The 11,472-nt window shown below is 40.8% G+C and overlaps 1 protein-coding gene across 1 annotated transcript in view; it reads right to left on the bottom strand.

The window, feature by feature from the left end:
* Positions 1–9,582: 9,582 nt before the first annotated feature.
* The window catches only part of NR1I2 (nuclear receptor subfamily 1 group I member 2), a 70,433-nt gene continuing 68,543 nt past the window's right edge, over positions 9,583–11,472 (bottom strand). The window contains 1 exon segment of the mRNA XM_056793503.1: positions 9,583–10,857. Coding sequence (XP_056649481.1) covers positions 10,713–10,857 — 145 coding nt within the window. The 3' untranslated portion in view covers positions 9,583–10,712.

Below are 11,472 nucleotides of genomic sequence, written 5' to 3'. Positions count from 1 at the left end.
GACAAACTGAGGGAGTAAAAACACCAGGGAAAAGCAACTGCTTGACTACAGAGGTTGAGGGGACATGATCGAGGAGAGATGCTAAATGAGCACCCTAATGCAAATACCAACAACAAGGAAATGGGTTCAGAGCAAGGATACATGTGATACCCAGACGAATCGCGCGTTGGCTAGGGAAGGGGTGTTGGGGGGTTGGGGGGAAAGGAAAATAAAATGATCTGTTTCCAATGAACAATGTATGAAAATGACCAAATAAAATAATTTTTTAAAAACTAAAAAAGAAAAAAATACCCAGGCAATGATACTGTTAGAACTGCCTGCAGTTCCTACTTAATTTCTTCATGGGTGGACACCTGAGAAGAAGAATGGAGACTGAGGGGAAATGGATGAAGAGATTATAGAGATGGAGTGAGAGAGACAAAGGAACAAAGACTCAGAGAAAAAGAGTTAAAAACTGTGGGATCCAGCACTCTCCAGTGATGCTTCTCAAAAAAAGGACCATTTTGCACGTGTCCCCGAACTTTTATTGGAAAGTTTAGGAATATGGAGTGGGAGGTAATTAATGAACAAGTGATGTGGCGTAGGTTTTATATTGGTTCAATTGACAATCATGTAATCAAAGAGGAGGAGGTTAATGGAACATGTGACTTGGTATGGAATGTGGTGTAACAAGGTGGGAGCTAGGACCCTGTGACAAATAATAATCTGCTATGGAATTCTTCTGTCCTTTGGACTAAAGATTTGGAAAAACAATAATCAAAAAGTAACATGACCATGAGTCTGATATATGCACACATAAGATACAATATCAATTCACCAATAATACTTTCAATATGCTAATATTCCTGGTATACTACAGATATCATTCTGAGGGACCATAGATGACATGTTCTCTTACCAGAATCTAACAATTTGACCCTTTGAGTTGCTTATGATTAGTCTTAAATTACCTTTGTATGTTTCTTATAGACGACATTTTCTGCTGAGTTCTGGGTTCTTCTCCAAGAATAGTTGAAACTCTTTTAGTTCACTAAATATTCATTTTTCCCTTTTATAATTATGCTCATCTTTGTTGGATCTGTTATTCTTGGATGTAAGCCTAGTTCTTCTACTCTTTGAAATACTGTATTCCATATCTTGTATTCTTCTAATGTTCTGACTGGTAAGTTCTTTATTCTGACTGTAGCTTCACAGTATTTGAATTGTTTTTTTCTTGTTTATAGTATTTTCTTCTTAATCTGGGGCTATGGAACTTAGTAATGATGTTCCTATGCATTTTCATCTTTAGGTCTCTGTAAGGCAATGATTGCTGGATTCTTTCCATTTTGATTTACCTTCTGTTTCTAAGATTTCTGGACAGATGATGATTTCTTGAAGTATGGTGCCTAAACCCTTTTTTATGTAACTTTCTAAGAATCTGACTATTCTCATATTCTCTTTTCTTGATCTATTTTCTAGATCACTTATATTTGTAATAAGACGTGTTGTATTCTCTTCTATTATTTCAATCTTTTGATTTTGCTTTCTTATTTGCCTTTGGAAATTTTTAGTTTCTCCTTGTCCAATTTTAATCTTAATATATTATTTTCTTTTTTTTAATGTTATTTTATTTGGTCATTTTCATACTTTATTCATTGGAAACAGAGCTCATTTTCTTTTCCTCCCCCCCCCCCCCCGCCTCCCATCATCCCTCCCCTAGCCGACGTGTGATTCCACTGGGTATCACATGTGTCCTTTCTCTGAACCCATTTCCTTGTTGTTGGTATTTGCATTAGGGTGCTCATTTAGCATTTCTACTCAATCATATCTCCTCCACCTCTGTAGTCAAGCAGTTGCCTTTCCTCGGTGTTTTTACTCCCACAGTTTGTCTTCTGCGGATAGTGTTTTTTCTCATAGATCCCTGCAGATTGTTCAGGGACATTGCATTGCCATTAATGGAGAAGTCCATTACATTTGATTGTATCACAGTGTATCAGTCTCTGTGTAAAATATTCTCCTGGTTCTGCTCCTTTCGCTCTGCATCACTTCCTGGAGGTCGTTCCAGTCTCCATGGAATTCCTCCACTTTATTATTCCGTTGAGCACAATAGTATTCCATCACCAACATATACCACAATTTGTTCAGCCATTCCCCAATTGAAGGGCATCCCCTCATTTTCCAATTTTTTTGCCACCACAAAGAGCTCAGCTATGAATATTCTTGTACAAGTCTTTTTCCTTATTTTCTCTTTGGGGTACAAACCCAGCAGTGCTATGGCTGGATCAAAGGGCAGACAGTCTTTTCTCACCCTTTGGGCATAGTTCCAAATTGCCCTCCAGAATGGTTGGATCAATTCACAACTCCACTAGCAATGAATTAATGTCCCAACTTTGCCACATCCCCTCCAGCATTCATTACTTTCCTTTGCTGTCATGTTGTCCAATCTGCTAGTTGTGAGGTGATACCTCAGAGTTGTTTTGATTTGCATCTCTCTGATTATCAGAGATTTAGAGCACTTTTTCATGTGCTTATTAATAGTTTTGATTTCTTTAACTGAAAACTACCTATTCATGTCCCTTGCCCACTTTTGAAATGGAGAATGGCTTGATTTTTTTGTATACACACAGACACACACACGTATACATATTTATTCATGTATATATCTATATACCTATTTATGTCTTGTCCTTTCATCCTATACAGTTTGTCACTGTTTCCTCTAAGTGTAATTCTTCTAGCTGCCCAGGTGATAGCAACAGTTTTTAAGAGTTACCAATGATCTCTTTTCTTATAGGGATACAAATCATTTTAACTTATTGAATCTCTTAAAAAATTTTGTTGTTGTTGTTGTTTTGTTTTTCTTTTCCCCCTCTTTTTTAATTATCTTTTGATGATTCTCTTGAGTTCTGTGCTTGGACATCAAATTTTCTGTTCAGGTCTGGTCTTTGCTTTAGGAATGCTTGGAATTCTTCTATTGTGTTGAATGGCCATACGTTCCCCTGTAAGAATATAGTCAGTTTTGATGGGTATTTGATCCTTGGTTGTAGACCTAGTTCCCTTGCTTTCTGGGATATATCATATTCCATGCCTTTCGGTCCTTCAGTGTGGATGCAGCCAGATCCTGTGTTATCCTCACTGTAATGCCATGGTATCTGAATGGCTTCTTCTTGGCAGCTTGTAATATCTTTTCTTTGGTCTGATAATTTTTTTAATTTGGCTATAATATTCCTGGGTGTTTTAAGTTGGGGATTAAATACCGGAGGTGATCTGTGAATTCTTTCAATCACCACTTTCCCCTCTTGTTCTAGGATATTGGGGCAGTTTTCCTGAATAATTTCCTGTAGTATTATGTCCAGGCTTTTTCTTTTGTCATGGTCTTCTGGTAGACCAATGACTCTTAAATTGTCTCTTCTCGAACGATTTTCTAAATCATCTGTTTTGTGAATGAGATGCTTCATATTTTCCTCAATTTTATTTTCTAAATCATCTGTTTTGTGAATGAGATGCTTCATATTTTCCTCAATTTTTTCATTCTTTTTGTTTTGTTTTATAGCGTTCTGCTGCCTTGTGAGGTCACTTAATTCCAGTTTTTGTATTCTGGTTCTTAAAAACTGGATTTCATCCCTGGCTTTTTGGTCATCCTTTTCATTCTGGTCTGATTTTCTTTGAAGGTCATTTTACATTCTTTTTACCTCGTCTTTCATCTCCTTTGCCTCATTTTCCAGCTGGTTGATTTTGGCTTACAAGACACTATTTTCTTGTTTTAGTTCAAGTGCCTCTGTTCCAGATGACTTATCTTAATTTTTAAGTTCTTTTCCCAATTGTCTTCAGCCTCTCTTAATTGTGTTTTGAGTTCTTCCACAGCCTGTATCCAATTCGCTGGGATTTCTGATTTATCGTTTGCTGATCTCTCCCCCTCTGTTCCGTTTGCTGAGTAGAAGCTGTCTATTGTAGTTTCTTTCTTCTTTTTCTGTTGTTTGCTCAAATTCACCCCTTCTTTACTCCCCGTATTTGTCTCTGCTCTTGCTCCTCTCTTTTTTTTTTTGTTTTGGGCGCTTCTGTCAGTCTCCCCTCTTGGAGCTTTAACAGAAGATCTCTCGGTGTAGTCTCTGGTGGAGGGTTGTTGGGGTTTGAGCTTCCCTGTCCTCTGGAAGCTTTTAATTGGATTAAAGTCTAGCAGTCAATGAGGATAAGTGTGGAGCCTGAGCTTCCCTGAGTTCTGGAGACTTTTGATGGGATTTAGCTTAGTTGGGCTGGGTGTGTTGGAGTAACCACAGCTGAACGGGGTCCAATCCCCCAGCACATATACTCACAGGTGCATATTTCTTCCTTATTCCTCCTCTCCCCACTGCCACAGCTCTCAACAGTACAGGTATCTAGCCCACAATTTTCAAGCCTCCAAAGTTCCTCCTTTGTTAGTAATGAGGCTTGAGTTCTTGCTCTTAGGGTATGGTGCCCACTGACTCTGAGGTGTCCATTCCTTCAGTCCCTAGCCATGGGCCAGCTTGATTCTAGAACCAAGACCAGAGCAAGCACAGATACTCTCAGGGTCCTCTGCCTATGGACTCAGATTACAGTGGGATTTTCAACTCAGCAAGCAAGATGAATTTGCTGATCCTGCCCTCTGGGGCTGCTTTATGGACTGAAGCTGGGAAAGTTAGAGACTTTTCTCCTTAGTGTTTAACTGTTCGGCTTCATTCCCGATGCCTATCTTTTTGCCACTTTTAATGTTGATTTTACGGAATTATTTTTAGTTCTTTATGGAGGGTTTTAGGAAGGCAAGAAAGCTTCCTGCCCTACTCCACCATCTTCTCCTCTATCTCTTTCTTTAACTCTTGTAGGAATTCTTATTAGGCTTAGTTCCAATTAGCATTTTTTTTTCTTTAAGGCTTTGCTTGTAGCTGTTTCACATTGTCTTCTTCTGAGTTTGTGTTTTGGGTTTCCCTGCCACCATATTAGCTTTTTATAGTCAAGTTTATTTTTGTAGTTGTTTACTCATTTTCCAGCTTATTTTTCTTTTATTTTGAACTTTATGTTAAAGTTGGGATCAGCTCAGCTGGGGCTAGGTATGAGCTCTTGACTTTTTCATGCTGCTCTTTTCAGAGCTATTTCTGGGGATATGCATGTTTGGGGTGTTTAAAAGGTGGTATGATCTGGGCAGAAGTATGGTCACTACTCTCCCCTGTGCCTGGAAAACTCTTCCACCTCTACCCTAACTGTTGAACTCTCTGCCTTCCTTTAAGTTACAACTAAAATCCTACCTCCTGCAGGAGGCCTTTCCTAGCCCCTCTTGATTCCAGTGCATTCCATCTATTAATTATTTCCTATTTATCCTGGATATAGATTGTTTTTTAAATAATTTTTTGGCATGCTGTCTCTGCCACTATATTGTAACCTCCTTGAGGACTATGACTATCTTTTACCTCTTTTCAAATATTTCATGATTAGCACAGTGCCTGGTAGATAGTATAAACTTACTGTTTATTGATTTTATTTAAAACCCCCTCAGCCTTTACACATAAATTTTATCTGGGTCCACCTCCCTGATCTTATAGTTATGAAATTGATTTTTGAACCCAAATCTAGACTTCTAGTTTTTTCCTACTAATCTACTATCTAATTTGATTTGGTGTACTATTGGCAACTCTCTGAAATTCCAAGATTCAGAGAAGGTGCCAACAGCTTCCCATCCCAAAGGAATGATAAGTCCTTTCATTAAAAAAAAATCATAGTCTTTTGAAACCAATGGCATTCTGGTTTCCTAATTGGTCTCTTGTGACTTTGGATTGCATAAATCAATTTTCTGAAAGGAAATTGCCTTCTAAGTAAACTAGAAATCAGCATAAATCAAGGAATCTCAGAAGAAGCCACACATCACCATAATTAGAACTGGCACCTTTGTGTATCCCACGACCAGCTGAATCCAAAAGTATTTAGAATTTGTATATAGTGTAAGTTTGTTATTTTCAAGGGATGTTAAGAAGAATTCAGTGTTCAACTGAGGTACTCACTGCCTCTTTCATTGATTCAAGGTGAAACAAACCCTCTGCTCCCTGAAATGCAAGGGACTTCCATCAATCTAGAAAGGAATGTGAAGGAAGACATATATATGCATGTGTTTGTGCGTGCGTGCATGCGTGCATGCATGCGTGTGTGTGTGTGTGTGTGTGTGTGTGTGTGTGTGTGTGTGTGTGTGTAAACACACAGAGATTAAGAATGGGGAAAAGGAAGAAAACTAGAAAGAGCAAAAGAGAGTAAGCCAGTGGGAAAGAATGAATCTTTGTACAGGGAATTCAATAGAAATAATTCTCAGTTTTCTGAAATTGACAGCTTTTCACTAAATAATCTCTACCAGACATTCTGCAAGTTTGGATTTTTGTGAACAGGGACAATGCATAGGGCTAAGTCCAATATTGCGAGGTAGTTGGGATTCAGAAGGAAAATAGGGTAACAGCAACCACCACACCGGGGAGGCTGCCCCCGAGTCCTGACCGTCCCTATCTCAATGTGAGGCTGACCATGGACAGGTAACGTTACCTTTCTGACCTTCAAACAAAGGGGCTGAATTAGGCCTTCTCTGCCTGAGAATCTGCACAGCTAAGTGCCCTTCCAATTGCCTGGAAGTGAGGATTGGTGCATTTCTGAGCTCCTGCTATGACTTAGCTTCATTGGAAAATAAACTATGGAGAAAGAACTACTCCTAGTGAAAGGTGGATGGAGGATTAATAACCTACAAAGAGCTGTCCATTTTTGGCAAGAGACAAAAAGAAAGAGAGAGGGAAGAAACCTTAATGTAGTTTAGAGAGATGAAAAGCTGCATCTAGAGCCTTGTCTAAAGGACAAACTAATGTGGCTCTTACACCAACAGAAAAAGAAGGCTAGATTGTCAATTAGCCAGTCAATAAGCATTCGTTAAGCATTTACTGTGTGCCATGCCCTATAGCAAGTGTTGAGGATACAAAAAGAGGCAAAGAATTTTTGTCAAGAAGCTCACCATCTAAAGGGGGTTCCATTGGTGGAATACACTGTCCAACTGTGTGGAATATATCCATCTATGCATTTGTACATGTGGGTCACTCTTAATTTCCAAGAAGTCGGCCCTTTTGCACCCTAAGGTTGGCAGCCAGTGCCCCATATTCCATGATCTCTTGGGATTCCCACTTCCCTTGATTAGCCAGATGTCTTAGACTGCAGTTCAAAGGAGCCTGGCTAAAATAGAGAAGCATTGAGTTGTGAATGTCTAATAACCCTAAGTCTCACAAGGGGGTTTAGATGTTAAAAAGAACCCTTGGAACCAAAGGAATACCCTTTCAGTTTGTGGAATGTTGGGTGGTTACACAAGGGGCCAGTAGAGAATATCAAACATGTCTGGGTGTGGTGGAGCAGCCAGCCTCACCCTATATGGCCTGGGACAGTCCTGGGCCACTTCCACACTACCCTGGCTATGGAGTTTGGGAAAGAACCATGGTAAAGGCTCCCTATGGGCAGATCTGTTTTTGCCAACAAAGGCTAATGCCTCATTCAAAGCAGCCCAAAGAAGGAAGCTCCTTTGCTCATCCTAGCAAGAGAAGACTCCTCAGGCAGCTGGGTGGCTCAGTAGATATATTTTCAGGTCTAGAGATGGGAGGTCTTGGGTTCAATTCAGGCCGCAGATGTTTCCTAGCTGTGTGACCCTGGGCAAGTCACTTAACCTCATTGCTTAGACCTTACTGCTCAATACACAGTAGTGATTCTAAGATGGAAGGTGATGGATTAAACAATATGCACCCCTTTTCTTAACATTATGTAGACTCATATCTAGATTAAATAGATGAACAATTGCATACATACCTGAGCACTCTCCATCACCCTCTCCCCTGCCAACTATACAAGGATACAGACACATTAGTGAAGATATATGAGGACTCTGAAAAGTTAAATAACACCCACAGAAGGGCAGCCAGAGGGTTAGGAGCCTGGAGACCCTTCTACCCAAGAATCCAAGGGCAATAGCTTGGAGAAGAGAATACAATGAAGGAAAGTGTGATAGATGCCTTTAAGTATTTGAAATGTTAAGGTTAAAAATTTTCTGGAGACTGCATCTAAATTTATAATAATTTACTAAGTAAGTTTAAAAAGTGGGCCAGTAAAAGAAAAGACTTCCATGTGGCCAGATGTTCCCTTAGCAAGCCTCCTTGGAGAGCCAGACAGAAAAGCGTACCTACTCTTTCCAGATTGCCAGGGGGAAAAAAAAGCCCTCACTTTCCACCAGTGCTCCAATTGTTGCTCCTCTTGAGATCCCTCTCCATAGTTCCTCTGGCAGGTCTTCAGGATATCAGAGAGTCCAGAAGGGTAAGAGACAAGGGTCTTCTGGAAGCCAGAAGTCACAAGACCTTTAGAATGGCAGCAGAGGGCACATGTCCACTTTTCTTTACCCTACTATCTTTCCTCTATCCCACTATCCTAAGAGGCTTGTTTACAGATCAACAAAAGGTTTCACCTGCATTCTTCTTCAAGAAGAGGGTAGGGGAAGAAGCAAGCTGTAGTTTCAATCTTAGATTAAACTCTTCTCATTTTTAAAATTCAAAGTCTTTCCTGGGGTGTCAAAGAAATGGGCATGGGCCAATATTCAATTTCTACAGAAAGACTGTCATGTGAAAACAATTCCAGACATCTCACTTGAAAAAGAACTAGGATGGGTGGGTGAAAATTCTGAGGACCTAGATTCTAGTTAGATTGCCAGCAATTAGAGGGGGATGAGTTGCCTTAGAAGGGAGTGATCTTTCTGGGCTTTTGGCTGATGGTGGTGACTTTGAAGAAAGAAGCTGGGTTTATCTCTGGGACTTGGGGTAGTCAAGTTGGAGGTGGTCCTGATTGATTTGAAGGAAGAGGAATGACAATAGTCCATATATCTCTCTCTGACTTTCATGGTAGTGACTGAATTGCCATTTCTCTCAATATCCTCCAACCCAAGACTCACTGAAGATAGTAGGGAAAATCCCAACCCACTTACCTCATCCTCTGTCTTTCCTGTTTTTCCCCCAATAAACCTCTACTTGAGATAAAGAAGAGAAAAGAGTATTTCCTCTGAAACATCATAGTTCACACTGAGTTACTTAGAAGGAGGATGAAGAAGAAGGGGAAAGGGGAAGAAGAGAGAGGCTGAAGAGGAGGCTGGAAGAGGGAGAAAAGGAGATATAAAGGGAGGACAGTAGACAAAGGAAGATAACTACCTGATCTATTAATTACCTAGTATCAATCAAATATACCCCCTCCAACATCATCTATTACAATTGTCATGAGCATGTGCATGGGGCACATACACACACACACCTACACACACAAATCCAGGAGCTCACATGCAGAGTAGTTGTGGGATAATCTGGGCCAGTAGACAGTAGCAGATATAGAAGATGGAAGCTGGCTTTATGGAGAAAGAAATAGGAAAAAGAAGAGGAGAAGAGATGAATGAGCTACTAATGATCATGGAAGATGATGGAGTCCCACAGACAACCCACTGAGCCTCAAGCCTGCCCATCCCTTTCTCGGAGAGCGCTGCTGCCATATCTCACTGGAATTCCATCCTAGGACCAACAGCACCTCTTCTTTTTATTTTTTTAAAATTTATTTATTTAATTAATTAATTTAGAATATTTTCCCATGGTTACAAGATTCATGTTCTTTCCCTTCCCTCCTCCCAACCCCATCCAATAGCCAATGAGCAATTCCACTGGGTTTTACATGTGTCATTGATCAAGAACTATTTCCATATTATTAATATTTACATTAGGGTGATTGTTTAGAGTCTACATCCCCAATCATATCCCCATCAACTCATGTGATCAAGCAGTTGTTTTTCTTCTGTGTTTCTGCTCCCACAGTTCTTCCTCTGAATGTGGACAGTGTTCTTTCTCATAGATCCCTCAGAACTGTCCTGGATCATTGCATTGCTGTTAGTAGAGAAGTCCATTACATTTGATTATACCACAGTGTATCAGTCTCTGTGTACAGTGTTCTCCTGGTTCTGCTCCCTTTGCTGTTCCAGTTCACATGGAATTCCTCTACTTTGTTATTCCTTTGAGCACAATAGTATTCCATCACCAACATATACCACAATTTGTTCAGCCATTCTCCAATTGAAGGGCATCCCCTCATTTTCCAATTTTTTGCCACCACAAAGAGCACAGCTATGAATATTCTTCTACAGCTCTTTTTCCTTATTATCTCTTTGGGGTACAAACCCAGCAGTGCTATGGCTGGGTCAAAGGGCAGACAGTCTTTTAGTGCCCTTTGGGCATAGTTCCAAATTGCCTTCCAGAATGGTTGGAACAATTCACAACTCTACCAGCAATGAATTAGTGTCCCAATTTTGCCACATCCCCTCCAGCATTCATTACTTTCCTTTAGCAGCATCTCTTCTGAAGAAAAAATCTGCTCCCCACTTGCTACAATTCCCAGAAGCCAGGGAGTTACTCTGCCAAGTGTATCATTATCTATCAACTATCTATCAAGATATGGTAGCAATACAGGCCAGGAAGAAACATCCTCTCCTCTCCAGGAAAGTCAGATGGGAATGAGTACCAAAAGAACTGGAGCAAATCCAAGAGGTTAAAGCTGGACCCTACAAATCAGAGCATGGAGAGATCTCTGCTCTCTCTGGTTTCTGTCCATCCAAGGACCAACGGCCAGAGGACTTGCCATTGGAGGTATACTGGCTGCTTGCTGCGGGGCAGCCTTCAAAGTGAGTTGACTATTCAGCGGTCCATTATGTTGAGTAACTCCCGCATGAGAGGAGTGGCAAAAGGATGGATGTCTTCGATCTGCAGCAGCCGCTTGGTGTGCTGGGCATTGATGGTTCGGAGCTCTGTGAGGATGGCTATGATCTTCAGAAACAGGAAACTGTAGGGTGGGCAGAGGGAGAGGGAAAGGAAGGGAAGCAGAGATGAAGAAATTAGGAAATGCTGTGGAGTTCCTTTGTCCTAGGGGTCTACACATGTTATAAAGGTGGGTTTCTTTGCTCTGAGCAGTAGTTTAGAGTCACTGGATTAAGAACTCCAGTCATAGGGGAGGCTCTGTGTGGCTCTTCCTGTTGCTTATTACTGAATCTACCCCATCACCAGTTGTAAAAAGGCAAGTCCCCAAGCCAGTAAGGATCCAAAGCCAGGGTGCGGCTTCTGATCTCCCTCATCCTTTCCTTCAGGGGGAGCTTAGGTAGACTCTTTAAGCTTAGAGCAGTAGCCAAGGCGCAGCCACAGGACATCCATGGCAATCACTGACCTAAGCTTGCCATGGCGTGTCACTGGAAACTGAATCGAAATTGGGCAAGAGGCTTGGTTGTGAGAAGCAGTGTGATACAATGTTCAGAGGGCACCTACTAAATTAAGAGTAAAACTCCACAATTCAGTACTTCTAGAGTCTGTAGTTTCATCTGCATGAGGAGACTCGCCATTAATGCAGGTTTTAACCACATCCTCATTATAGTGGATGGTCATGTGAGCTGCTGTGGCTGAGCCT

Source organism: Monodelphis domestica, chromosome 4 (assembly GCF_027887165.1).
Source record: "Monodelphis domestica isolate mMonDom1 chromosome 4, mMonDom1.pri, whole genome shotgun sequence".
Lineage (NCBI taxonomy): Eukaryota > Metazoa > Chordata > Mammalia > Didelphimorphia > Didelphidae > Monodelphis > Monodelphis domestica.
This window is presented reverse-complemented; position numbering and strand designations above follow the sequence as displayed.